Raw genomic sequence first — 26283 nt, 5'->3', positions numbered from 1 at the left:
TTGGTTTTTTTTTTGGTTAAGATTATTTTTTTGGGCTTTTTGCCTTTAATGTACAGGACAAAGTGAAATGGGATGAGAGAGAGAGTGGGAGGTGACATGCAGCAAATGGTTGCAAGCCGGAGTCGAACCTGCAACCGCTGCGGAACTGCAGTTTTTGGCACCTCCACGTTGGCTTCATTTTTCATCCCTGGAGGTTGCCAATTGGCTGCTTAGCTCATATTCATGTACTCTGAACTATGTCACTTTAGGAATGTTGATATGATATATATGAAATATACAAATGTAACATATGTGGTTTGCAGACACATCATTTTACTCTGACAGCTGGACTGACTCAGTAGTGTGCTGCTTCATGTGATGGGTTGGTTGTGACCAATAGTGTTTCATGAATCTAAGTATGTTGGTTGTCTCTCTTGAATACTGCATCTTATGGACCAACTGTTGGCAGATAGATCATTATTATTAGGCTTACTTACTACATTATGTAAGGTCAATCAGGGTGTGTCGGGGCAGTGTTTGCTACCTTTCTGTTCCCATGGAGTCCTGTAACCCTGTATCTGTTCATTAATTTTCATGATAAGATATGCAACAATTTGTCTTGTGTGTAACCACAATCTGTATTGTAAGTTCATGGAAAAACAAGGTGTGTGCCTCTCTTGCTCTCTCCAAATAAATACAATTTACACAACAAAAATCTGTAGCGTGATATGAAATGAAGTCACAAACACACCCATGGACACATAGCTGTCCTCCCTATAGAAGGAGGGATGGAGACTGTGCGCGTGAACTAAGTTTTTTGGGGGGTAAAGATGGGAGCAGCTGCTCCTATTCTGGGATCAGATTTCGTTAAATGACAGGCACCAACATCCGGGGGGACTTTGACCCCGCTCCATCACTGTTAAATGCCCTAAACATGACGATACTGTTGTCAAAACATTTGCTGCACTGTTGCACGCACACTCACACACACACTGCAGTTGTGCGCCGTGCATCGCACCCGCGCGCGCGCACACACACACACACACACACACACACACACACACTTCCCCTCCTTCCTGCATCATAGCCCGCTGTTACCATCACACGTTCACGTAATACTCCCGTGAACAAGCTGACTTGTTGGAAATGCTCGAGGATCTTAAATCTCTGTGCGAGCACGCGTGCTGTAAAATCAGTGGAAGGAAAAAGTGAAGCCGCAACAGGAACATACTCCAAATATCAGACCGAGGGTTGGATTATTGATTTTCACCAGTTTACTTCATTGAAGGTGAGTGGATGCAGTTTGCGTAATTTTTTGGTTTTACCGTCATAAGATTGCAAAACACTGCTGTCAGAAAGGCGAGAAGTGACGAATGTCGAGGAATGTTCTCCAAGCTTTATTCGTTCACTCACTGAGTCCTGATCTCGTCTCGTGCCAAACGCATGATTGGTTTTGAAAACTTTTGCGATGAGAAAACATTTTAGGTTGAAATATCAGAGGAGCCCGCGCGTTTTAAGAAACCTGCAGGAGAGTTTTTTTTTCCTGCAACATCAGTCTAACCCGGGTGATGCGCAAATACTGTATATTTAAACTGTCAAGCTGGAGCAGTGAGGCTGTCAGTGCATTTCCAGGCGAAACCTGTTTGCTGTGAAAACCAACTTTACGCATAAATCTTTAGACGCATTACGCTCAACAAGTCCCCTCACAATATGGGCTTTATAGTTCATAAAGACTTGCTCCAACTGCGCTTCAGATTTACATAAGGCATGCTGTTCATGCACTCAGACTGCAGCACCTCTTGAGTTCACATTTCACAGTCTCAGTCTCGCGGTGTCCCTGCCTCCTTGTCGTTATTTGTCATCATTTCACACCCAAAGTGCTTGTGATTGCATTACTTTGCCAGTGTTAAGCCGCCACTTTATACACCCCAGAGGAAGAGCAAGTGTTGCTAACAGGCCAGGGCAGAGAAGCTGCCCGTCCTCTACTGAATAAAGCAGAAAGGAGAGGACGCACAGTTGTGTGTGGTCATCCAAAAGGGCTCCAGTGTTGTGTAGCATTGGAAAAATGCACTTGGATCAGCCATAGGACATCACAACAGTGGGGTGGCATACATGTAAATTGTGCAAAAACAAAAAAAGTTTGGGAACCCCTGCTGCTGCACTGCCAGGTGGTTTGACGCAGGAAACAGTAGACCTGCTATGAGAAGGGATCTTGTGTTGGAATGCGCTTTGCAGAGGTTTTATTGACACATGATGATGCTATTGAACATTTTGTGGTTTATTTATGAATGGCTGACATTTCAAGATTAAACACAAGGTTTATGAAGGAGAATGGTTAAAAACCTATATAGATACAACCCCTGATGTACAGTGAGCTGCTGCATGTATCACTGCCTGTCAGAAATGCTGGCACACACCGTTGTTTTTTCACAGGTAGCTGTTTTTGTTCCTTTCCTCTTAGCCTTGATGGTGCATTCTGGGAAACAGTGAAAGATTCATCATTGAATAGAATGTTCAAAAAGGCTCATTTGAATAGAGTTTGGGCCTTTTGTTTATGTAACAGGCTTCACACTGAATTTAATATGCTACCTGGGTCGTGGTGTGTGTCACTGGGCATTCAGCTAAGTTAAAGTGGCTGTCAGAACACTGGGGCACACGGTGTTTTCAGGCTGACACGTTAAAATAGATGGAAACGCAGTAATTATTTGTTATTGTTAGTTTGGAAAATATTCAGGATTTTTGTTGTGCAAACTGTGTCTGAGTCCAGATCAGTAAATGGGGTTCAGGCCACACGCAGTGGCAGTTGTCTTTGGGTAGTGATGCCGATGAGTACGCAGAGAGCTATTCTGCACAGACAGTACCGTGGTGCATACTGTAGCACTCTGTGACCATGGCAACAAAACAACATCAGAAGAAACTGGTCAGATGAGCCGGTGATGAAGTGATGAATGGTGGAGTCAATGCATAGCAGAGTGGAGCTCAAAGGAGGGCTGTTCGTCAAAATGTTCTGCTCTCTCTCCGGAGTTTGAGAAAGACAAACACATTTCTCCTGCTTCTGTTCAAGTCTGATATAACGTCCTTGAAAATTAGAAGTGTGAATATGTTCTTTGTGTTCGCAGCCAGCAAGAGCGACATTTACTCCATAAATGAGGCATTACAGGCTTTAAAATTTGGCTCGAACATCACCACCACCATCTGCCCCCTGTCACCGAGCTGTTCCCTTTGAAGAGGCTCGGCTGTGGCCAAATCCACGGTTCTCTCTGGCCTACTGCCACCGTCCGACATGACTTTGACCAACGAACCTGAGTTCTGAAACAGCCACATAATGATTATTTCATCAAAAAAAGGCACCACATCAATTGTATGTTGTTATGTAGCGAATAAAAAAGGTGAAAAATGTCTACTCTTTAGTCGACGTCTTCAGTCGGTGATCGAGCAGAACATTTTGATTGAGTTAGATGTTGTGACTCTGTATTCTCAGTGCACCCAAACTGCATTCAGAAGATGCTCGAGAAATTTCAGTTGATACTTCATAAATATCCTCCTACATACACACACGCACACAAACAGAGTTACATGCTTCCCCTTGGACACTGACAAAGTGTGCCAGTAGGACCTACAACAAACTGTAACAAGGCAACAGTAAACAATATCCATAAAAATGAGCAGCTTTCAGGAGAATCAGTATGCATCATCCACGTTTCATCTCAGTAGCTCAGCACGACTCAGCAAGCACATTAGTCGGAGTGTTTAAAAGTTAGAAATCACTCTGGCTCGATCACAGTGAGAAGCCTCATGTTAATTTGACATTGAATTGATAGTCATGGAAACTGGAAACTCTAAAATTAAATATTTTATCCCTTTTCATGTCCCTGCACTTCAGTATGTCGAACATGGATTTAATTATTTAACACATGGAATAAAATATGGCAGCAGTTTCATGTTACCCAGCTCTAAGTTGGGATTTTTAAACTGTGAAATTTAGATTTAGCACCTCAGTCAGGCCAATTGGTATGTTATTGAATGCCAGAACAGAGAGCCAAAATGTATCGTCTCCTTCAGCGAAGTTGGAGTACGAGTGTCTGAGATGTTTCAAACATAGTTTACCTTGAGTTATAGCATTCCCCTTTGGCCAAACAGTGTAAATCTGCACCAGCTGGAACGCTGTTTAGTTGCAAAGTTGTGCCTCGAATTATAACACCCTCATTACGTTGTTTAGTGTAATTTCAGTGTTAGATGGTGTAACCAGTTGCAGATGTAGTGGATCGGAATTGGGGTTTTGAACCTCATCAGACCAATTACTGTCATTTTTAGCTGCCAGAGCATTGTCCCAAAATGCATAATTTCCCCCAATTTTGTCAAAATCAGGCGGTCGTGCGTGGAACATAGTGCAGAGATGTCTTCTTATCCCTCTTGTGGAAAGCAGAACCAACAGTGTCTGGGAGGTGTTGGAGGAAAACATGTTTTATTTAAAATTATAGCATTTCCCCTCAGGCTAGTTGAGTGTCGTGCAGCAACAGCTGGAACATAGTGTGAAGATGTATCATCCATCCTGTGTTTTTATTCTTCAAAATTAGACCTGTGGTGGGTGTCTTAATGTCACCTGAGATAAGACTGACATCATCACTCAGTCGTGTAGAGTAATATTTATGTACATAATCTAAAGGTCTTTTAGGCCATCATAATGCTCTTTCAACTCACGGTATATAATATAATGTAAAGGGATGTAATGTGGCAGCATGGTGGGGCACTAGTTAGCACTGTCGCACTGTGTAGTAAGCACGGTGGTGGGTATGAACCCCTCCCCTGTGTGGTGTTTGCATGTTCTCCCCCGTCTCAGCGAGGGTACTCCAGCTTCCTCCCACAATCCAAAGACATGCAGATTAGGTTAGTTGGTGACTTTAAATTGGCTGTAGGTGTGAATGTGAGCGTCAGTGGTTGTCTGTCTCTTTGTGTCAGACATGTGACAGTCTCGCGACCTGTCCAGGGTGGACCCCGCCTCTCACCTAATGCCAGCTGGGATAGGCTCCAGCCCCCCTGCGACCCTGAAAGGGATGAGCGGTTAAGGAAGATGAATGAAATGTCATGTAATGTAACATATAACTGTTGTGACTTACACTCTCTTTTTGTGGTTAATCAGAGTCCATTAGTTAGTGTGATGCAGATGTGTATTTCTTTATCTATGAGGTGACAGCTTTTGAACTCAGCATTTCCTTAGAAAAATCAAGTTACTCATTTCTATAGTCCCAAATAATTACACATTATTTCAATTGATGGCATTACTTACTGGGTTAACATAACATTATGCAACCGTTTTCAATTAATATTATCATTAATATTTCCTCAAAAGCTATTCCTTTGTTCACTTTAAAAACAGCATGAACAGTGAAAACAAAACTAATCAGAAAGGCCGCGCTACATCTGAATCGCTCCTTTGTTTCTTGTAATATTATGTAAGAGTGGTTTGTGGCTTACAGATGGATGTCATACATTTCCCCCGCTCTCCATTCTGTTTCACTTTTTTTTTTCAGTCAATCATTTATTTGTCACATGGAATCCTACGACTCCAGTGAAATGCGATCCTGTCAGCTCCTTCAACTTGTGCATTGTAATTTAGTCCCTTTTTCTGCCTCTTCTTAGATTGTAGGCTGCTGCTTTATAATTGTCCATGTTTGCAGATGGTTCTACTAATCTATGGCTTCCAATGTGGAATGATTTAGTTTTGGGTACAGTTGCTTCTGTTACTTCCGCCAAGGAGGTTATGTTTTCGCCAACGTTGGTCTGTTTGTCTGTTTGTCTGCAAAATAACTCGAAAACTTCTGAAAGGATTTTGATGAAATTTTCAGGAAAGGTTGATAATGGGACAAGGAACAGATGCTAAAATTTTGGTGGTGATCGGTTGAAGCGAAATCCACCACAGACTCAGTGAATTGATTGATGTCGTCGGAGACGTTGGTGGTGGTATCCTGGAATGTGCTCCAGACCCTGATTGGCTCCGTCTCTTGCATTAATGAAGATGTGATTTGACCTTTTATCAAATTTGAGCTCCTGTTGGGCAATTTTTCAGCTATTTTTTTCCCCTCCTATGCACAGTAATTGTTGCCATTTTTAGTGGGAACCATTGGTCCTGTCACTGCCAGCCCCTCTGTTGGGCTGAGGGCAGTAATAATTTTGCTCAAACTAATCACACACAAGTTGGTTTTATTCCAACACTCACACATATCCCGAATTATCTGGAAAAGTTGATTTGATCTCTGAAGCCCTGTCTCGATCTGTGGCCATGATGGATATTATTTTATTGATTCAATTTTCATTAAACAATGCAGAAAGCTATTATTTACAACTATTGGTAAAACACTGTTTATAGAGTACTGCAGGAATAAGTCCTAAAACACATTTGCAGTCCTGGTTCCCTCGTCTTAAAGTCAAGTGGTTTTAAAGTGTTTTTGGTTCAAGGGTTGAAATAAGGTCTGTGGTTAAGGCAAACTGGGAGAGATTCACAAGATGATTGAATTTTGAAACTTTTACGTGTCATAAAAAGGCAATTGTTAACAAATGGCTAAATGAGGCGACAGGTTGTTGGGGACATTGACAATCATTATGCCGAACATGAACTCTTATAACTCTTATAGTTTATAGCTTAACGTTAGCTTTTTATTTCTGGTGCCTGCATTTAAGCTTAACAAATCATAAATGTGGTGTTTATTTGTGAAAATATTTTCTGCAATAATCCAAAATCTAATGGAAAAACTCGATTGGCTTTTTGTCAAGGGAACCAGGGCGATACTAACTTCTGGGTTAGCCTACGAATAAACATCGTCCCTGCACCACTCTATTGCAGACATCAAGAAGAAATCATGTAGGCCTGAGTTGCTTATTTTTGGCAATGTGATGCTTGTAGTTTGTAAATTATGTCTGTTATTACTTTTGAAAACAAAAGAATCTCACTTGAAGTGGTTACTGGAAAATTAATTGGACACAGATATGAAATCTGTTTATCAAATAGCTCTGCCTTTGTCATTATCCCCCAAGGGTGTCCACAGTTAAGTTCTCTCAGTGCCGAGCTCTGCGACAGTCTGGATTTGAAACAGCATTTACATTCCCATTAATGAAGAACACTTCATTCAGATCTTTCAAAAAGGCAAAGATAAAAGAGCCCTGATTCAGCAATAGTCAAGTGCCTTCCATCCTTTTCTTCTTCTGGTGAAGGAGAACAGCCTTTTATCTCTAAGATTGCATTGAATGGGGGGACGGGGGGGTTCGGAGTGCGCAGAAAATTCTGTCTGACTTATCATAGTTACTGTTTAGTGTTTGGTGCACTGTGAGTCAAGCTTCCAGGAACAGGTGAGGGGATCTATGATTCATTGTGAGGTGTAATGATTGCATTAAACGGTCTCACATCAGCCAGGCTCCTCAACTTTGCTTTAAATGCACCGTATTGTTTGTCTCTGTGAGATGGCTATTCGGTGGTGTTGTTATTTTGAGAAACAGAAGCCACCAAGGTTTACTAAAGTGGCCTATTCAAGATGAGATAAAATATCCCTCAGACATGGCATGATACGTTTGGTTTGAGCCATTTCAAAAGTGACCATGAATCTGATGACGTCTGTCGGTTGAATACACCATGCTTAAAACATTATGGAAGAGTGAGGCATGACAAAAAGGAAATTAGGAGAAGTATTCGTCCCTGAGTGCATTGTCTGTATGCTGCTATTGGTCTGAGTGAGCATCATAGTACAGGAAGATTGAGGCACGTATTATGAAAAGAAAACACTCTGATACCCAGGCAGCACAGTTGTGTGAATTTAGGTGAGAGCCAGAAAACACTAATTGTGAGTGTGGGTATTGTTCTCGCAGGATTCATGCGGAGAATGTGATTTAACCAAAGCATATAAAACTCATCATTCTCCAGACTAATGGCGGACTGACAGCCCTCCTCTTTAGGACAGAGGGGCATGCTATTGTATGTTGCACTTTGATCAGGCGACTGCTGTACTGAAATACATCGTGTTTGTTTGCCAAAATAAGAATTTGGATTTAGTAGTTTGTAACATTTTCCAACCATCTTTACTCACCTCTGGGTGCTCTGTACTTGTGCATACTTCTTTAGGAAATACAGCACTGAATCAAAATCATTGTGTGGGATGAACTTAAACAATAAAGATAATGGCTGAACAGAAGAGACTTTATCCCTTTGGATGCTACTGCACCAATTAATCATTCATTTCTTACACTGCACTGTAGGCTAGGGTGGTATCTATCTTTTGATACCTTCATACCCTCCTAATATTTCACTGGGGTATACAGTATATGATGGTATATTTTTTGGGCGGGGGGTATGTGTTATCTGATGTTATTTATAGTCTACTGTATTGCACTGGGGAGGGGGTATGTGTTTTTTGTTGTTATGTTTACTGTACTGTTTGTCTGTGCATTTATTGTCTACAGGGCATATGAGTCCAAGACAAATTTCCCTATGGGAAAAGTATATCGTGTTGTATCGTATCGTGTTGTATGGTATCGTATTGTATCATATTTGTGTAAAAAAACAAAAACAAACAAACAAACAAACAAACAAACAAAAGCTACTGGAGAAAGAAGTCACTGTAGCATGTATGTCATTGTCTAGCCTACAATGCTGTAGAGGTGGGGAAAAAAATCAATACAGCAAAGAGTCACGATATTTTTGTGCAGCAATATCGTATCGTATACATAAATAATTAATATTACAAATTAAACTTTATGTAGCCTACTAGAATAATATAGTCGATTGCTTTTTCATTCCACTACATGCGTTTTGCTGCTTCAAAAAAATAGCTGAAGTGAGATGGACAAACTTTATCTTATTAGATAAAACAGATGGTAAAGTTTTCCTTTGGGGACATAATTTACAGTTGAAAAAAGGTAATAAATCGCAATATATCACAATATATTTTATCCCATATATATTATATCACAATACTCACAATAATATTGAATCGTGACTTGAGTATCATGATAATATCGTATCATGGATCCCCTTGTGATTCCCACCGCTTCTAATATGGAATTAGCCTACTTTGACAAGTTTTGCTGGGCTTGAATACTTATGGCCCATAGAATAATGAATACATAGGAATTAAGCACCCTCTTTGCTGGAGGACCCGATGATACTTGGTGCAGCGGCAGATGCGACACATCAGCAGGGCCGTACGCAGGATTTTTGAAATACCGAGGTCATTTAGTCGTGGTGCACGTGGGGGGGTCAGAAATTTTTGTCAATTATATATCAAAAGCCTTCAATCTGGTGTACTTTGACAGCCAAATTAAGAGGCTACATCTATAAAGAACTACACACATCATATTAGATTAATCCCATCTTATCATGTTTCTCTTCCCACTTCATACTATAGCATAATTGCCTTTCACCAAACTTTGTTTGAGGGTATTTATAATTATGTTTGAACCACTTATTCTTTAGCAGGAAGTACTTCTCTTCATCTGTCAGTTGTCAGTTATATTAATTTTTATATCAATGAAAAAAACAAATCCGTGTGACTAAATTCTTACATTTTTACATGTATCTCAGCATAGCAAGTTGGAAGAAGACATATTCTGCCATATATGAAGAAGGGAGACTCTCTGGAATCTGGCAATATAACAACCATGATGGCGGGACATTCTGTCACTTCACAGCTGTCCCATACATGTGGTTTGAAATAAACATGCAATATTTACATCTAAGATAATAGAAAAATAGTCAACCAAGTGCAGTGATGGCCTCCAAAATAATATTTGCCACTTTGCAGTAAAAAAAAAATTCTGGACGTTTTCTTGTCGACATGATCTTGACTTACTTCTCTGTGCTCTGTGCTGCTCTTTACGGGACATGTCCCCCTCAATGTATATGGTGACTACGGCCCTGTCACGCATGCATAATTAGGCTACAGTTGTCTGGGTGCGCAAAGGTGAAGTGGCTGGTCTTGTCATACAAAGTTTGATGGAGTGTCAACTGGACAATATGGAGATATTTGCATCTTGAAAGCCGGACTACAAATGTGGATAGACAGGGAGAAACACACGCAAGCCTAAGACGTGGTAAGATACGATATTCCTCACTATATGAAGTGACTGATAACAAGATCTGTATAATAACTTCGTCAGGTTTTTATTTTGTAGACAATTGATCTGTATTTATAGCATGATGGGATGACAGCACAATGATGTGTGTGGTATCCTCGGAAAGCACTGATCCTGCACTTTCATATGATATGTGTGGCATTTCTATGCGACCCTGCATTCGTGAGTAATCCATCTAAGAATAATGTGTGTGCAAAGCTGTATGAAAGCTGCGTCGATCAAACAAGAGTACCAGAATTTTCTTTTTTAAATAATTGTTATTATAGAGAAGAGAGAGTCACTCAATCACCTTCCATTGGTCCTCCCACGTACTTTCACCGCACAAATGAAATGGTTTATTTTTATTTTCATTTTATTCATTCATTTAGGTCGGGAAAAAATACCGAGGTCATGACCTCAGTGTCCTCAATGGTAGTTACGGCCTTGCACATCAGTGGGCTGAGCGGAGATGATGGGTTAAATAAAATAATGTTGCTGGAAAAACTGCTTTAGTAGTCTGAAGAAGTCATCTCAAGATAAAGTTCATATATGGAAATTCTCCCAAACAGGGGCAGAGGCCTTTTTCCTTTTCGGTAGTCCTGTATTGTTATCCCTACTACTGACAGTTGCCATGTTTCTAAGCTCAGCTGACAGTTCCACCAGTAGAGACTGACCTCTGGTGGTACATATTGTGCACTACAATACATCGCCTAAACACAGCTTCTCCGCATCTGTTTAATAGAAAGAAGAGCATCATGAAAAACATATGTTCAAGACTTCTTAATACTCCTCAGTACCTTAATACAGCTGGAGCTTACTGCACTGTAACTTTTATTCATGTATTATATATCTGTCTTAATCTGTTTTAGGTTGTTTTTATTCTTATTCTCTTGCTCTTTAATGACTGTTAATAATTTTATTTTAACACCTTTTATAATATGTTTTTTTGCAATTTATCTTGATGTTTTTGAGGCTTTGTGTGGAGCACTTTGAGCCTTGTTGCTGAAATGTGCTGAGTAAATAAACTCGCCTTTCCTCCCAACTTGACCTCCAAATGCACTTTGACAAAATCAAAGCATCAAAGCAAGTCTGGCTTATTGTGAGAGTTGCACACAGTTTACTTAATAAAAAAAATGACTTGCAGTGTGTGCTTGCAGTGACATGACAGTACGGTTAATAAATCATTGTCATGAAAATACTAATACAGTGTTTGCTCAGCTCGTGTTTAAAAAATTTAAACTACACATCCATTTTGACCGTGGGATGTGAGCTTTATGATCAATAGACATTAAAGATGAAAAGGTGAGGCAAAGTTTCAGCTCAGACAAGTCGACCTCATCCTGGACCACTTCTGGTTAATCCTTACTATTCTATTGTATTTTTCATCAAAGGACCCAAGTTAATTAAAGATAAATAGTACCTTAGGGTCTTCATTATGAGTTTGTGACTATAGTGATTCTGTAGCCTAAATTGAAAAAAGAAATCAATAGTATTTTGTATTAAACAGTATTTTACCCCTGTAAAAATACTGCATCCCTTGAATATTGACAGAGCATCTCTTTTGGTATTCTGTGCTGTGTAGCGGACAACTTCCAGCTAAAATGACTTTGGCTGTCACTGCTTAAAACTCTTTCCCTGGCATGAACCCAAATGGTATTACCGGTAGCTGCAGTGAGGATCATAGCCTACATATGGGGCCTCGCTGAGAAGATTAGGTAACATCAGGGGCAGGTAAGAGCTCTTGTTATAGCTGGGATGAGCACTTCTTATGAAGGCAAGTATTACCATAAATATACCAAAAACTGTATACGTCTTGTTTCGCTTATGTAAATCATCAAGTGGAAGATGATTTAACCCACTGTGTTTGTCAGTGTCAGTGTCAATGCGTGATATGCCTGTCCTTAACCAAGCTGTTGCATAAACAGACAGCTGAGGACACAGTTGTTGTCATTTTGCTCTAACACTTCATACTAATAGACTGAGTGTTTGGGATATCTGTTAATGATTAACCAATGCCACTGAAAATGTTTGAAAAACAAGTATGTCATACCATTTTTGACTGACAGGCATAAAGACTTTGACTAGATTTAACAGTGACATGTTGACTGATTCTGTGAGAAGAAATGATCATGTAATCTGTCTGTGGGGGAAGAGATGATCTCTACCTGCATAGGTGTGCAGAACGTGTAGGCAAGATTTTTGTATTGGAAACATTCTGGTGTCTGTTTGTAGACCGTTTGTAGTCCAAGTAGTATGGACCAATCAGGTTTGAGCTGCAGAGAAACATTTCATGCAAAGAGATGTAAACTCTGAACCCATCCACCAACATCTGATAAGAATTTAGCTTCATATTAGCTTTTTAAAAGTGTAGCCTATCTGCAGTCTTGTGCAAATATCTGTTCATAGAGACCAGATGAAATGACTGGTGCACAAAATGGAAGTCTTGGCTGGATTGAGACATGTATAGCTGCAGCTATTTGTATGTTTGGAGCATACATGGCTCGCCCCTACAAATGGTGGCCACCAATACACAAGACAAACAGTTATTTGAACCCTGCTACAACGTCACGCTGTTGTGAATAAATATAAGGCCAAATGCAGCAGTTATCCACTTTGATATTCATTTTACATGATGATGTGATTCACCTTATAAGTAGCATGATGTAACCTTTGCCCTTACCTTAACCCTACCCTTAGCCACCTCTCTTTTAAGCTAATACTTCATAGCAAGGTAAATGCTAATTTAGCATTTTCTTAAGGGCTTCTGCTTCCGGATCAAGGGGTGAAGGGGGCTGATCGTGGACTGAACTGTAGGAATAGTGGGTGGTGGCAGGTCACTTAGCTGTTCCATCTGCAGTGCCTATTCAAAAACATGGCCATTGCCACCAGAAGCTTTATCGTCGTCAGACTGAGAGCTTATGTTTTCCGAGACTGGGAAAGGAAGAGACCCAAAGCACTGGAGCACAGCTACCTCAGCACCCTGTTTATGTATAGGATTGTATCCAAATGAATCATTCACATAATGAATTAATTCTTCTCCCTGCAGTGTATGGATTAAAGACAGATAAGTTCCATTAATATTAATAAAGAGGCCAAAATGAGAAACACTGGTGGAAGCAGACTCTCCTAGTTATAATAACCAATTTACATAAGGTAACACATTTTATATCAGATACACAGCAGAGATCTGAGGAGACTGAATCACAGAGTAATGAGTCCCCTTGTGGACAGTAGCACACTGTATACACAGCCTACTGTCTTCAGCTAAAGGGCTCTCTCCTGATTCACAAAACAGAAGATCTTTGGCATTAGACCTTCTGCTTCGTTGCTTGCAAATAATAAACAGTAATACATCACATTAATAGACCAGGTCTGTAACGTGTAGTCTTCAAACTCCTTTTTTTATATATATTTATAAGACCACTCTTTGTTGTACTACAGATACTACTGGATGCTAAAGTTGGGAGAAATCTCTGCCTCTGATAGGGTCTTGACTGAGGCTCCAGACAGCACCTCAGTCAGAATTTCTCTACTCCCACTCTCCCTCGCTGGCTGCCATTTCTACTGTAAGGCCTGCCAAAAAACTGGGTCTCTTTTCCATACAAGCATCCTATTGTACCAGTAATATTTAGCTCGTAGTGGTGGACCTGTATATTCTGCAGCTGCAGCAATTCAAACCCCATCATTTAAAATTGCATATATTCATATATGTAAGTGTGTTGCTGCACTTCTGCAGTTGATTGCAACAAAAGAGTCCGTTAGTAACTCACATCTTTTACTAAAAACATGTCAGAAAGTTACTAATTCAAAACACTACAGGCCTTATTGCTCAGGCCACATCAGAAAAAGATGTTATAACAAATACGGCAGTGTTGCATCACCCCACGTCCTCGGTAATTCTCCAGTTTTCATGTTGGGAAAAAAAAAGCAGCAGGGTTATGTTATTTAATGCTAAGTTATTTATTTATTGAGGCTGTGAAATTGGCATAAAAACGTGTTGAAGGACTTCATGTGGGTGAACTTCAGTTATTGGGCTTTTTGTGTTCTGCAGTTAGAGATGTCATATACAGAGTTTTATCCTGCAACTCTTTATGTTGTGTTACCAGATGAACAGTCTGTGTTACCTTGGTCAGCAGAGTGAGTTTGACTTAGAGTGTATTTTTTTATTTATGCTACAATTAAGTATGGTTGCACGATATGACAACACACACTAGGAGATTATATAAATTTGTCTTCCGTTATAGATTTTTCCACACCATTAACATTATGGTATCCATCATTTTAAAGTATATCTCTGGTTGTATGAGTCCATTGTGGGCAGTGCTGCAAATCAGTGAGCAGCTCTGCTTCATGGCAGACTGGACTTTAATTTGATTCTTACATCAATAAGATCATGAGATTAGTAGGACATTTTTACCGTATTTAAACTAAATGATATCTTACATTTCATACACTGTGATACATGATTTTATTCATATCACTCATCCCTACTGTTAAGGTAGATGACTCTAAATTGTAGTTCTTGTTTTACTTGTATTACAGCAAGACTGTAACTTGATTGTACTGTATATTAAAGCTACACTTGGTAACATTTATGAAAATATCCTTTTGTCACTTTTGCTGAAATTGTTTCTACATACAGACAGTAATATATGAGACAGTCCCTCCTCCTCTTCCTATTGCCTCTAATGTTATTTGCCAGAAATCAGTCAGAGTAGAAGAGACTGTAACACAGATGTCAGTCATGTCAACTATGAAACTAGGCAGCGCTGATCAAATATGAATCAAAATTCTGCCTGTTTCTCTCCTCAAACATATTTTAGTGTACTTTTTAGATGGAAAATGGGAATGTTTGTGACCTGGCTGCCATGTTGGAGACAGTCAAGCGAAGCGCCAAGCACCACCCACTGGCTGGACCAACTTTCTTGTTTGACAGCTAAACAGCAGGGATGCACGATAATATTGGCACGTCATCGGTGTCAGCTGATATTGGTTTAAAAGGAACTGAGAACTGAAAAGGATCAGAATCGGCCAACATCCATACATCCATTTTCATCCGCTTATCTCTGGCTGGGTCGTGGGGGCAACAGGCCAAGCAAAGCACCCCAGATGTCCCTCTCCCCAGCAACACTTTCCTGCACCTCCTGAGGGACCCCGAGACGTTCCCAGGCCAGACAAGATACGTAATCCCTCCAATGTGTTCTGGGTCTGCCCCGGGGCCTCCTACCAGTGTGACATGCCCAGAAGACCTCCAACAGGATGCACCCAGGAGGCATCCTGATCAGATGCTCGAACCACCTCAACTGACCCCCGGCACGAAGGAGCAGCGGCTCTACTCCGAGCTGTCCGAGCTCCTCACCCTATCTCTAAGGCTGAGCCCAGCAACCCTACAGAAGAAACTCATTTTGGCCCCTTTTATCCGTGATCTCATTCTTTCAGCCAACATACTTTTTTAAATTTTGCACAATGAATGAATATTAAATATATTGAAAAGTATTCAATTTAATGTCACCATCTACTCACGATAAGAGTATGCATGCATAATATGATCTTAATTCCACTACAGAACAGACTTGACGATCACTTAAATTAGGTGGGGAAAAAAGTGGATATATCAATATTGGTATCGGTTATCAGCCAAATAAGTTGTTATAAATATCGGCAAAAAAAATACAATATCATGCATCCCTACTAAACAGTTCATTAAAATGTGTCTCTGAAAACATTTGAGCTGAAAAATAGGCAATGCAGTTTTTTAGTTTGTGACAGTGACATGATTGACAGCTGCATTAGAGACTCCTGTGCCCTGATTGGTTGCTTTCATTCACGTGCAGTAAGGCCATTAGAGGCAAATGAGAGTGCTGAGGAATAGAATTTGTTTCACAGATTATCTGTCTTGTCCTGTTGTGTGAATATAGTGACTGTTTCATCAAATATAACAAGAAGTACATTTTACAAAAGTTACCAAGTATAGCTTTGATCGCAGCAAATGTTGTTTGCAAATATATGATAATTCGTATAGTTATTTTGACTGTGTGTTCAAACATTTTGCTATTGGCTGACGCACCTCAGGGAATGTGAAAACTGTGGGCCAGTCTGAAGTACAGTGTGCATGTCAACTGTGAGTAGTTACAACTGGCTTGCTAACAGAAATGAAAACACAAAACTCTTCCACGCTTGTTCCTCCAGAGCTGCGGCGTTAATAGCATTCTCAACTTTCAAGAGACTTTCGAAGTCTAAAAAGAGGGGACAAAAAGTTACAGCAACAGTACAGGGTCAAGTCCATCTGAATATTCTCTTCTGTAGAAAGCAGACAGATGAATAATGCTACAGCTGATGGTGCTGCTGCAGTACAGAGCTGACTCACTGCAGAGTGGAGAGAAACAAGCGTGGCAGTCTGACAGAGTTCACCGAGGATGATTATGTTATCCGAAAATTTCGTTTTTATGTTGTTTTGCTCTTGTGGTAATTTGAAATAATTTGCTCCCACCAGCTCAATTACACTTAGCTACCCTCAGATGTATGACCAAAAAGGTTTCCAAGAGGGAAATAATCATGTGCTCAGACTGCTCTATATAAATGTGTGCATTGATTTACGGCATTCATTTTGTGTGGAGTGCCATCGCTGAGCAACCGTTTCCTCCATTACTGTTATCGTCATTAATGAAACCGTTTATTTCTCTGTAAAGCAATTTGGGCTGCAATCTTTACAACACGACATTTACACTAATATTGTTTTATGTTATTCACCAATTAGCTAACCAGTGTTCACATCCCTCTTCGGACACTGTGGATATGCACGCTGCTCTGGTAGATCTAACAAGTTGCACATTGTCAACAGGTTGTGTTGTGGCAGGTCACTCCCTGGCTGTAGGGCACGAGCTGCCATGCCATTTGGTTGTCTGACACTCGGGGAGAAGAAGGATTACAACAGTCCCTCAGAGGTGGCCGACAAATATGACCTCGGGCAAATTGTTAAATCGTGAGTACAGCTATTTTTTAATGTTGATAAGTGCATAAAGACTTCAAGGAAATATAACCAAAGCATGATGTATGTCTCTTCTTTCCTGTTTTTAACAGAGAGGAGTTTTGTGAGATATTCCGGGCGAAGGATAGGAACACCTTGAAAATGTACACCTGTAAAAAGTTTAACAAAAAGGATGGAAGGAAAGTGAGGAAAGCTGCCAAGAATGAGATTATGATCTTAAAGATGTAAGTGATGCTTTAAGCTCCTCGATATAGAGCCTACATGTCTGAGGCACTGACCTGGCACAAATGAGTAGCAAAACTATTTCTTCAGGTTGAGACACAAATGTAGCAGAGTGTGGTGTGAAAGCTCAAAAACCAGCATCCTGAAATTTTGCCTTTGTGCATTCTTCGAGTAGCATACAAGGATAAGACTGGTGATATTCTAGATTTTCCTTACTTTTCACAAATCCAGTAAAACAACCAAGACCAACGATGAATCGATCCTATTAAGAAATGTTGGCTGTGTTGCCAAATCTTGATATATCATATTTCTCTGTGCCACTGGAGCGGAAGACGGACACTGTAATTTATATTCAGTTAATCCCACATTCACTTTCCTGCTGCATTGGTGCGCCAAATCCGCAGCTGAAAATAGTCCCCAACAAACACAATATTTACTCCTCTTTGAGTAATGTTTGCTAAAAAACAATTACAGTGCTTTACAGCTTCTTGAGGAAATGAGCCATTTTTAATTAAAGTAGTCTGTTCGCTGTGCTTTAGACTTAAAACAAATGGATTTTCGGCTGGGTGCCACAGACAGCGTAGAGAAGTAGGAAAGTGTTATGTGGCGAATTATGACATTGTTGGTTTTGGTCTTTTTATTGGATATTTGTTGACAGTAACAGAAATGATAGAATAAATTAAATGAAATATAAAATGCATAAAAATAAAGAATGTCACCAAAGTACCCTATAAAACTTTTGTAAAATAGACTGACGGGTCATAATAGCATAGCATTAAGTATCGTCCTGAGGTTGTGAGCACAGTGGAGCGGTGAGAATTAATGCTTCTCGCTTCCTCATGAAGCTTTTTGTTCCCTCCGCTCCCCCTGCTCAAAGCCACTGTAGGCCGAGCCACTCAATATCGCTTCACGTTTAAATTAGATTTCACCCTGCTCCTAGCCTGGAAATCCAAACCCAAATCTAGAAAGATTTAGGGTCTGGCTATGAGTAATGCAAATGGCCCAACTTGAGGGGCGGCACCAAGCATGCATTTGAAAATATCGCTGCACGCAATTGGATAACACTGCGACCAATCAGAACAATACACAGGGTCGTATCCAGAGCGCTACCAGCGGAGCTAACTGGTAGATTAGACTCTTGCTGTATCTGGTCGGCAAAACAGCAAAAACGTCCTTCTTGCAAAGGAAAGACTCGAGCACTGTCTTCTGTTCCTCTTTTAGAGAAAAAGCCAAGTCTAACTCGTTCACTGTAGCGGTCAAAGCCGTTTCAAACAACTAGTGTTCATCCGTAGCCATCTTGCAATGTCTACTGACTGATTCTGGACTTTGTTGTTGCAGTCATCATCTGTTTAGCTCGCCTCTGGCCCGCCTATATCAGATACACCGATGTGACTGGTGCAGCTTGGCTCCAACGGCATGGGTAATGAGCATCATTACTGTTTGCCAGAACGACTCGCTGAGCAAATTCAAATTGTGCTCTTGCGAGAACTCTGGATTTCCAGGCTACCCCGCTCCATTCAAATTGTTCAGTGCTCAGTCCAAAAAAAGGGAAACAGCTGCATTGGTATTTTAATTTTAGCTTCAACGCAAGCTGTCATCTGTTAGTGTTACAGGAATAGTACACCTGTTTTGAAAGTACTTTTAAACTCCATGGTCGAGCTCGCAGCAGTCACAAGTGCCAAAAACTGCAGTTCCTCAAATGGCCACTTGGGACTGACTCCAAAAGGGAGTCAGTCCCCCTTCGACATGCATGTTAAAATGCCCAACTTTACAGCAGTAAAGAGAAGTGACAGCTGACAACTGTACAGGGGTTTAATTTATTTTTTTAACTTACCTGTTTAAATTTGACTAAGGCTTAAAGTTTTGTATAATTAAGGGGTGGCTGCTTTGAGTGACAGGCTGTCTGCGAGGCATTACCACAGTCTACGAGTCAGATCCACCCCTTGATCCTCCACACTCCCACCCTCTCATCCAAATGTGGTTACTTCCGGCTCCAAAAAACACAAGATAGTGATAGCCAAAATGCTGAACACGAGGCTTCAAAACAGGAGTCCACAAACCAATGGGTGATGTCACAACGGCTGCTTCAGTTATTTTATATAATCTATGCTGTGTGCAGTACAGAAGTGCATCCTGGGTCAGGCATGCTTCAAACTTGTGGAGTGAGCAGGAGATAAGGTGATGATCCAATTTTTAAAGCTCTCCTCTGCGCTCCATCCAAAATCCCTCCGCTCACACTCCCACCGCGCTTGCTCTGATCACATGTTCTGGTGTCGTCATGTCTTGGGAATTAATTGTTGCTGTACTTTGCACCAAGAACAATAAATAATAACAGATTCACCATCAAAGGAAAGCATATTATAGCAGCAATCAACATGTAAGGCCCAAAATTAAATAACTCTGGCAGGTTTTAAATGTTGTGCAGAAATATCTGATGTATTTCCAGCGTCGATGAGTTATTAATTTTCCCTTGCCTGTCCTGAATGTCTGACATGAGACTGTATAGCTCTATAGCTTGTGCTACTCATTGACTCTATTTATTGCTCATTTTAATCCCACTTACATCCCTCCATTCTCCTCCCCCCTCATTACTCCCTCCCCCCTTTTCCACGCTTTTCAAAGGGTAAAACATCATAACATCCTCCAGCTGGTTGACGCTTTTGAAACTAAGAAAGAGTACTTCATTTTTCTGGAGCTGTGAGTATTATTGGAGGCACTTGAGAGAAATGTTGGCACAGACGGGTGTGCAGGGTTGCCAGGTCTGTGTGACAAAACCAGCCCGACGGCCAATTAAAACGAGCCTGACACCAGAAGTCAAAATATGCCCTTGCCAGACTATAGACGCTACTTTTAAAGTCCAACAGCATTGCTATCATCGCCAAATGTATTGTAATAGCTACAAAGTAACACTGTAAACGTTTAGCGTGCCAGCATTAAAAGCGGTTTCCTCAGTTCTTTCACCAAGGTCCTAAAATGGTCTTCTTTAATTAGATGCAGTATATTGTCATAAATAAAATATAGCTCTGTGTGCGTGAAGAGGAATACACTGACGCACAGACTAACCTGTTGCTTTCTCTGTTCATGTTCTCTTCCCTCGTCTCTCCTCCTCTCTGCCTGGACAGCATGAATTACTGTTTTTACTTCCTATGCATTTATAGTAGTTAATGCAATACCTGATTTCACGCTGTACTGGTGGGCGGAGAGCAATAAGCACGATTGTGTGTGTGTGTGTGTGTGTGTGTATGTGTGTTTCTGTGTGTGTTAGCATACATGCTGATCCGAAGTCAGTGGGGCAGAATTTAGGTATAAATAAATTATTTCATTTAAAATATGTGTTTTTACTATCAACATTATTCATGTAATTTGCATGCAAAGTAGGTCTACCCAACCAGCGAACAAAAAATTCCACGTGGCAACCCTTCAAAAGTAGCCCGACCTGGCAACCCTACTGTTGTGCCCTGTATACTTCCCTCCTCATCTCAAATAAACCTGATGTTTTATTCAACATATGTTTTTATTCAAGTGACATGCATTCAATGTGGATGTCCCGTCTCTTCAGGGCTACGGGCAGAGAGGTGTTCGACTGGATCTTAGATCAAGGATACTACTCTGAGAGGGACACCAGCAATGTCATGAGGCAGGTGTTGGAGGCTGTAGCTTACCTGCACTCTCTGAAAATCGTCCACAGAAATCTTAAGGTATATTACACTGCTGACACCTAGTGAGAGGTTGCAGCATTTCACCACAGGCCAAACAATATTTAGTGTATGAATAACCAGAATGTTTTCCAGTTTGATGAACGTCATGTGTTTGCTCTCACAGCTGGAGAACTTGGTGTACTTTAACCGTTTGAAGCACTCCAAAATTGTTATCAGTGACTTCCAGTTGGCAAAACTGGAAAATGGACTCATTAAGGACCCATGTGGGACTCCAGAATATCTTGGTGAGTGGCATAAACCAGACTGTCATGGGTTTTTTGAGATAATGGGTATGCAGAGGCCTCACCACTTCTTCTCCATAGTAACAAGACACACAGACTGTGTGGTGGGTTTACCTCCTTTTTGTTGTAGTTTTGCGTCTCTTTGTAGTCGTTATGCATCATTTGGGGGGTTTGTGTCTCTGTGGTAATTTAGTTTCTTTTTTGTGTCTCGGTGCAGTTCCTTTGCATCTGTTTGTGGTCTTTTGTGTTCGTTTTGAGTCTCTCCCTGGTTGGTTTGCGTTAATTTAAATGACATTTTGAAGGTATTGGTAATCCATCCATGCAGACTGTGGATCAATAAAATTAAGTTTTAGCTAAGTTGATCTGATAGGTTTGTGGTCATAAAGCTACAGCGTATAGAATGCTTAAAGTCTGTTGTGGCTTGCAGCTCCTGAAGTGGTTGGGAGGCAGAGATATGGACGACCTGTGGACTGTTGGGCCATCGGTGTCACCATGTATATACTGTAAGCGTTCATAAATATACTATAGTAATTTTACTGAAGTATATTTAAGTGACTTTATCAAAATGTGTGTATGATGCCCTTATTCTGCCAACCCAACAGTTTGTCTGGAAACCCTCCTTTCTATGACGATTCTGATGAAGATGATGACCGTGATAAGAATCTCTTCCTAAAGATCTTGTCAGGGGACTATGAGTTTGATTCACCATACTGGGATGACATTTCAGACTCTGGTGAGACATAATCACTTTATTAAAATGCACATTAACGTAATTGTATTTTTCGTGTCACTGATGATGTGTTCAAGTTCTAATTTTTGGAGATGCAAATTCACTGTTTGTATTTTTGTTTGTTTGTTTGTATTGCAGCCAAAAACCTAGTGGCGTCTTTGATGGAAGTGGACCAGGATCAGCGGCTGACTGCACAGGAAGCCATTGCCCATGAATGGTAATAAATAAACCAACAAAACTTATTTTCCAGCATGTTGTTGCATTTGTGTTCATAAGGTGGTTCTCTTGTTCCTTTTCTCAGGATTTCTGGAAATGCAGCCTCAGACAAGAACATCAAGGATGGCGTTTGTGCACAAATAGAAAAGAACTTTGCCAAAGCAAAGTGGAAGGTATTACTTTTTATATAACTTATACTGTATATCAATACATGTTTGCTCATATATTGTCAATTATTATATATGTTACACAAACTTGTTATGTTTATTACCCATGTCTCCAAGTAGGAGGACTCTCCTTTAGTGTCTGTTTGAAGTATTTTAGATTTGCTGTACAATATATATATATATATATATATATATATATACATATACATACATATGTGTGTATATATATATATATATATATGTGTGTGTGTGTGTGTGTGTGTGTGTAATATTACCACCATTTTAAACTGCATAGATATGAATGTACATGCTATATTCACTGCTTCCAACAACTGTGGCAACTATAATCAGGTGCTGTATCCAATTTGTACATTAATCCATATATTAACTTATGGCTTACCCTCTTATTTCCCATTAAAGGGCAACACCAACTAATATGTTATTTCTTTGACCTTGGAAAGTTCAATCAATATTTGAGAATGTGAACTACTCTCTCTCAAAGTCTCAAACTTGTGATGTCATTGGGTATAAAGTCTGGAGCTGCTCCATAGACAATGAATGGGAGACTGATTTTGTGGACCCACAGAATGTTTGTTTTCTTTTGCATATCCACATAAGCTTTATTCTATTGTAGTGTTTTCAGTTCTGAAACAGAAAATGTACCCATATACTCAGAACATTCCCCTGTGTGCTCTCAGTGTCATCTCTATCATCTGTCTGTCTGGAGCAGCTCCAGACTTTATACCCTATGACAGGGGTAGGTAACTTGTGGCTCTGGAGCCACACCCAGCACTTTCGTCCCTCTCCAGTGGCTCCCTTGGGCTTTGGCAAAAAAAATTATATTGAAATTATTAACGGCTGTTTTTTTTTAAATCATTTTTATTTTCATTTTTCATTGTTGTGGGCCTTGAGTGATTCTCACATTCTCAGTTTAAAAAATATGTAGCCCATACACAGAATGAAACAGTGTTTTTAAATGTCATCAAATAAATGCGCATCGTACAGCCTGTCGCCTCTTTCTTTAAATTTTGTCGAACTTCAGTAGTGCTGGATTGTCTTGGATCTCCCTCGCTAAGCTAGCTATGGATTCCCTTTAAAAACAAGTCTTGGAGGACAATAGAGAATTTAACAGTGTGTGGACATATTTGTTTTCTTTTACCACCAACCCTGCAAAGATAAAGCACCAAACAATCATAAATAGCCGACTGCAGAGTAGCCACCTTGTGGTAAAACATATTAATAGATGCTCATTTAGACCTGTTAGCAATGGTGATGGGTGAATTTAGACTTACTGTTAGCTTCAGTATGAGGCTCAAATATGTTTTGCAGCTCCAGGCAGATTACTTGAGAGCTTTTATGGCCTTTGATAGTAAAGGCTGCTGACCCCTGCCCTATGACATCACAGATTTGAGTTTAAGCACTTCAGCTTTTGATTTGGAGGAGAGTTTTTCATGTTTACTAATATTTTTTTTACACTGTCTTAGACCATAGAAATGACATGTATAAATTTTTAAAGTTGGCGTAGCTCCTCTTTAACATACAAATTCTCTTGTCTGAAATGTAAAACATGTTTATATCCCTACAATTTGTCTGATTTAACTGAGCTGCAGTTTGAAACACCTTGCAAAGTTTATTGTGCATGTTTGTTTGATTAATGCTATCTCTTAATTTGAGCCCTCCATCTCTTTTAATCACTCACAGAAAGCTGTCAGAGTGACCACCCTCATGAAGAGACTCAGAGCATCTGAGCAGGGGGATAGTGGGGCCGCTGGGGCTGCAGCTGACCCCAACACACCCGGCGGTGCTCCTGCTCCTCCAGCTGGCAGCGGCGACGGCCTTGCTGCCAGCTTAAAGGCTGTTCTTAGCGAAAAGGCTCCTGACACACAGACTGCCGCCATCTCTGCACCCTCCCAGCCCAGTGCAGCCAGGCAGGAGGAGCAGCCACAGGCACGGTGCAACGGCGAGGTTCCCCAAATGTTGCCACAGAGAAAGGGAGACTAGGCGCCAGAGAAATACGAGAAGAGGACCCTTGCCAACCAACAAGCACATGTGCAGTAGAGCCAATACATTTGGCATGATGATACCATGTCTAAGCTGTTCGACTATCCCCCAGTTTGCAGAGTTATTTCACGACGCCATGCATTTCATCATTTTTGCCTTCTGTATTAATCGGTCTATTGAATAGTGTTCTCCACTCTCCCTCGTTATTTTGTGTAACAGTCCCTTTAAAGCTGGTTGCAAAGTAGCTCTTCTGTTGTTTCCTTTCCCCTGAAAACTGTAAAAACTCATAGTGTAATTTAGTGAAATCAGCTCACCTTTACTCATCAGCTCATTGTATATAGGTGTATTTGTCTGTTTCGACAAGTTGCTAGTTTTCAGCTTCAGAACTTAAACTCCTGAGTTCGTGTCTTGTGACTTAAAATTATGAGTTGAAAGATTTGGTAAACTGATCATGTCAAGATTCGAAAATCCATTAATTTATTAAAGTAGTTTTCTGCATGCGTCTCTGAGTTAACCCTTCAGAAACCATGCTTCTAACTGCAATACATTCACAGTTACATATATTTTATGACATTTTAAAAGATATATATTAAATAGTTATGACTGTCTTTTAAATATTCCTACAACTTCTTACGTAACAATTGGATTAAAAAAAAAAACAATTAGTGGACTCAGCTTAACACCCAAACCAGATATCTGCTGGTTTATCTTCAGTACAACTTTTGTCAACTTACAATTTTAAGGCATCAAGAAAGCATATTTTTAAGTTGAAGTGCCTTAATATTTGTTGCAGTAATGTACTGAAATATTTCAAAAGAAACAACTTGATTATAATTACTTACCGATTTCTTTGAAATGTTTTAGCTGTTCCTTTGCCCTTCTGTTTGGTTTTTACGCTGCTGTATTGATACTTGTGTTCCGTCCTCTTTCACAATTAAAAACACAGGAAACTAAACTTAGAGCGTTGTATGTGAAGTGGTGTTTTAGCCGTTGTTGTTGTTGTGTTGTCACTTGTAATAAGTAAATTGCAGAGTTTCTAGCTGAGTCCATATACTGTACCACTATGTATTTTTGCATTGTATACATGTGTATTTTTTTATTTTCGTGTGTATTTAGCAACATTTAGCTGAGCTAATGGTTTGCTATAATGCTTGTGAATCAATAAAATGAGCAATACTGATATTGCTGAAACTGTGATCATTTTCTCAAGTTGTCACTCTACGCTCTGACAATACAGGCCACTCCATCGACTATCATTTCACTTTTATCCAACTTTTGATTGACACAAAAAGCAAACAGCACAAGACGACTTAAGGGTTTGAACCCGGCGGCTGGCTGGGGCATTTCTGTGTGGAGTTTGCACGTTCTCCCTGTGTCAGCGAGGGTTTTCTCTGGGTTCCCCAGCTCCCTCCCACAAACCAAAGACATACAGGTTAGGTCAATTGCTGGCTCTAATGACAAGAGGGCTCCTGGTTCAAATCTGGGGTGGGGGGTCAAACCAGGTGTGGGAGTGTGAGTTTGTATGTTCTTCCCATGTCTGGGTGCTCTGGCTTCCTCCTACAATCCAGAGACATGCAGGCTAGGTTAACTGGTGACTCTAAATTATCCATAGGTGTAAATGTGAGCATGAATGGTTGTCTGGCATCCCTGTGTATCCCGCCTCTTGCCCAGTGTCAGCTGGGATAGGCTCCAGTCCCAAATCTCAGTCAACTTAAGAATAGTGTCAGAAAATACATTTTTCTATACTTTCTTGAGTATTTTAAGGAGAAAACAGTTTTTAGAACTAATATTGGTCCGTACATATGCTTCAATAATTCATATTTTGCCTGTATCAAAGCAAAATTAACAGACTGCCATTTTTAGAAGACATAAAAACAAGAATTTCCATCATTAATGCCAGATAATGTAAAGAATTAATAATGCATGTGACATGTACAGACAT

General features: G+C 40.3%; 1 protein-coding gene across 2 annotated transcripts; it reads left to right on the top strand.

Moving 5' to 3' along the window:
• The first annotated feature begins 1047 nt into the window (after positions 1-1047).
• Positions 1048-25507, top strand: LOC125896696 (caM kinase-like vesicle-associated protein). Of its 2 annotated transcripts, none has more exons than XM_049589510.1 (11): positions 1048-1267; positions 16934-17059; positions 17158-17289; positions 19910-19984; positions 20847-20985; positions 21110-21230; positions 21655-21730; positions 21830-21960; positions 22096-22174; positions 22259-22346; positions 24042-25507. In XM_049589510.1, the coding sequence occupies exons 2-11, from the start codon at positions 16965-16967 to the stop codon at positions 24339-24341; spliced, it is 1236 nt and encodes a 411-aa protein (XP_049445467.1). In that variant the 5' UTR covers positions 1048-1267; positions 16934-16964; the 3' UTR covers positions 24342-25507. The 2 variants fall into 2 exon arrangements, with proteins under 2 accessions (XP_049445467.1, XP_049445456.1); XM_049589499.1 differs by having other exon boundaries at positions 16919-17059.
• The last annotated feature ends 776 nt before the right edge of the window (positions 25508-26283 follow it).

Source organism: Epinephelus fuscoguttatus, linkage group LG1 (genome assembly GCF_011397635.1).
Source record: "Epinephelus fuscoguttatus linkage group LG1, E.fuscoguttatus.final_Chr_v1".
Lineage (NCBI taxonomy): Eukaryota > Metazoa > Chordata > Actinopteri > Perciformes > Serranidae > Epinephelus > Epinephelus fuscoguttatus.
The sequence above is the reverse complement of the archived record's forward strand: the minus strand, read 5'-3'. Positions and strand labels throughout refer to the sequence as shown.

Bases quoted from the DNA above. Each gene is read 5' to 3' on its own strand.
- LOC125896696 (XM_049589510.1), top strand. From the start codon at position 16,965: ATGCCATTTGGTTGTCTGACACTCGGGGAGAAGAAGGATTACAACAGT. The intron at 17,060-17,157 runs GTGAGTACAGCT...TGTTTTTAACAG, and splicing joins CTCGGGCAAATTGTTAAATC to AGAGGAGTTTTGTGAGATAT. The intron at 20,986-21,109 runs GTATATTACACT...TTGCTCTCACAG, and splicing joins TCGTCCACAGAAATCTTAAG to CTGGAGAACTTGGTGTACTT.